Raw genomic sequence first — 1,583 nt, 5'->3', positions numbered from 1 at the left:
CCCCTCGCTGCTGTGCCCCCCGGATCCTCCTTTTCCTCCCCAGCCCCTTGCTGCTGTGTGTCCCAGATTCTCCCCCTCCTTGTCCCCCTTTTCTGATGTCTCCTCCATCTCTCCCTGCTGCAGTCGGCCACGCTCACAGCGCATGGAGAGGAGTCCACGAAGTTGCCCGCTGGCTCGGAGAGCAGTGAGGAGGAGGAGAAGCTGGACCTCTCTTCAGCCAGGAGGTGAGGTTGCTGCAGGGGACAAGGGCTGTGAGGGGGGTGCCCTGGTTCAGACCATGCTCCCCCCATGTCGATGCTAGGGGTGATGTGTCCTATCTGTGTCCTGCAGGCTGACGGACGAGGAGCTGATGCGAGCATGCGGGGGCCGCACGGCGCACAAGTAAGTGGTTTTCTGGGGCGTGTGCGGTCGAGCTCCCCCCTCCTGGCACGAGGTTTGAGCAGGGGGGCACATTCCCTGCTGGGGAGGTGCCAGACCCCTGCTCGTGGTCGCTGCAGGGGCGCCCGTCACGGCCTGACCATGAGCGCAAAGCTGGCGCGGCTGGAGGAGCAGGAGCGAGCGTTCCTGGCCGTGTACCGGCACAGGGAGCAGCACCCCGGGCCCCTGGGGAGCAGCCCCCCAGCAGAGGGGCAGGACACAAGAAAGAAAAAGAAGAGGAAACGGTGCAGGGACAGAGACGATCCCGAAATGCTGCAGAGCAAGGAGCTGAGTGGAGAAGAGGAGGAGGAAGAGAAGGTTGTGAAGAGGAAGAAGAAGAAGAAGCGGAAGCAGGAGGAGGAGGAGAACAGGGACAATGAAGAGGTGGCTGAGATAAAGAAGAGGGACAAAGAGATGGCTCAGATTAAGAAGAAGAAGAAAAAGAAGGACCCTCGGAAAGCCACAGAGGAGCTTCTGGAAGCCACAGAGGGGCCAGACCAGGCTGGGCACAGCCCCAAGAGGAAGAGGAAGAAGAGGAAGAGGGAGGCAGAGTGAGCGAGGGCTGGGGTCGCCGTGCTGCAGAGCTGCTGGCACTGTCTGCCCGTAAGGGTCCCAGTCCTGCCCGTGGGTGCCCAGGGTGCTCCCAGCTGGGTGGAGCCCAGTGCTGTGGTGCTGGGCTGGGACTGGTTGGTCTGGAGCTGGGTCAAGCTTTACTTCGCCTCTGGAGCCTTCTTCACATCAGGGGTGGCCCCAGATCCCACCTGACCCCAGGGCAGGGACCTGTTTGTCCCTCACAGGAGGACACGAGGGGACAGACCCCCCCAGAACCCCGACAGCTTTTTCCAAGGGCGTCAATAAATCTTTATTGCAGCAAAACTATCCCAAAGCGTGAGCTACGCAGCAGCCCCTGGGATCCTGGCCTGTGGCTGTACCCAGGACCACTCAAATTCGGGAGCAACCCCAAACCAACCCACCTGGGAGCTGCCCCCTTCACTCCAGAGCTCCAGGAGGGGCTTTTTAGTTGCCAAACCTCAATCCCGCTGATAGAGCCAGGTAGAACTGAAGCCTAAGGAGGTGCTGAGCATCCTCCTTGCTGTGGCTTTGGCAGAATTAGGCCCCAGCCCCGCACCCCGGTGCCCGTCCCCTAGCTCAGCTGCAGCACGCAG

General features: G+C 61.5%; 1 protein-coding gene across 1 annotated transcript; it reads left to right on the top strand.

Annotated features, from left to right (window-relative positions):
* Window positions 1-123: 123 nt before the first annotated feature.
* GPATCH4 (G patch domain containing 4) lies at window positions 124-662 on the top strand (the record flags this gene model as incomplete). Its single annotated transcript, XM_010183084.1, has 3 exons — window positions 124-224; window positions 331-381; window positions 498-662. Coding segments are annotated over 3 exons (317 nt in total), but the record flags the coding sequence as incomplete, so codon positions are not given.
* Window positions 663-1,583: the final 921 nt, after the last annotated feature.

The sequence above is a fragment of the Mesitornis unicolor genome, unplaced genomic scaffold, assembly GCF_000695765.1.
Source record: "Mesitornis unicolor isolate BGI_N332 unplaced genomic scaffold, ASM69576v1 scaffold39110, whole genome shotgun sequence".
In the NCBI taxonomy this organism is placed as follows: domain Eukaryota; kingdom Metazoa; phylum Chordata; class Aves; order Mesitornithiformes; family Mesitornithidae; genus Mesitornis; species Mesitornis unicolor.
Note: the sequence above shows the minus strand (reverse complement) of the source record. Positions and strands in the feature narration are given on the sequence as shown.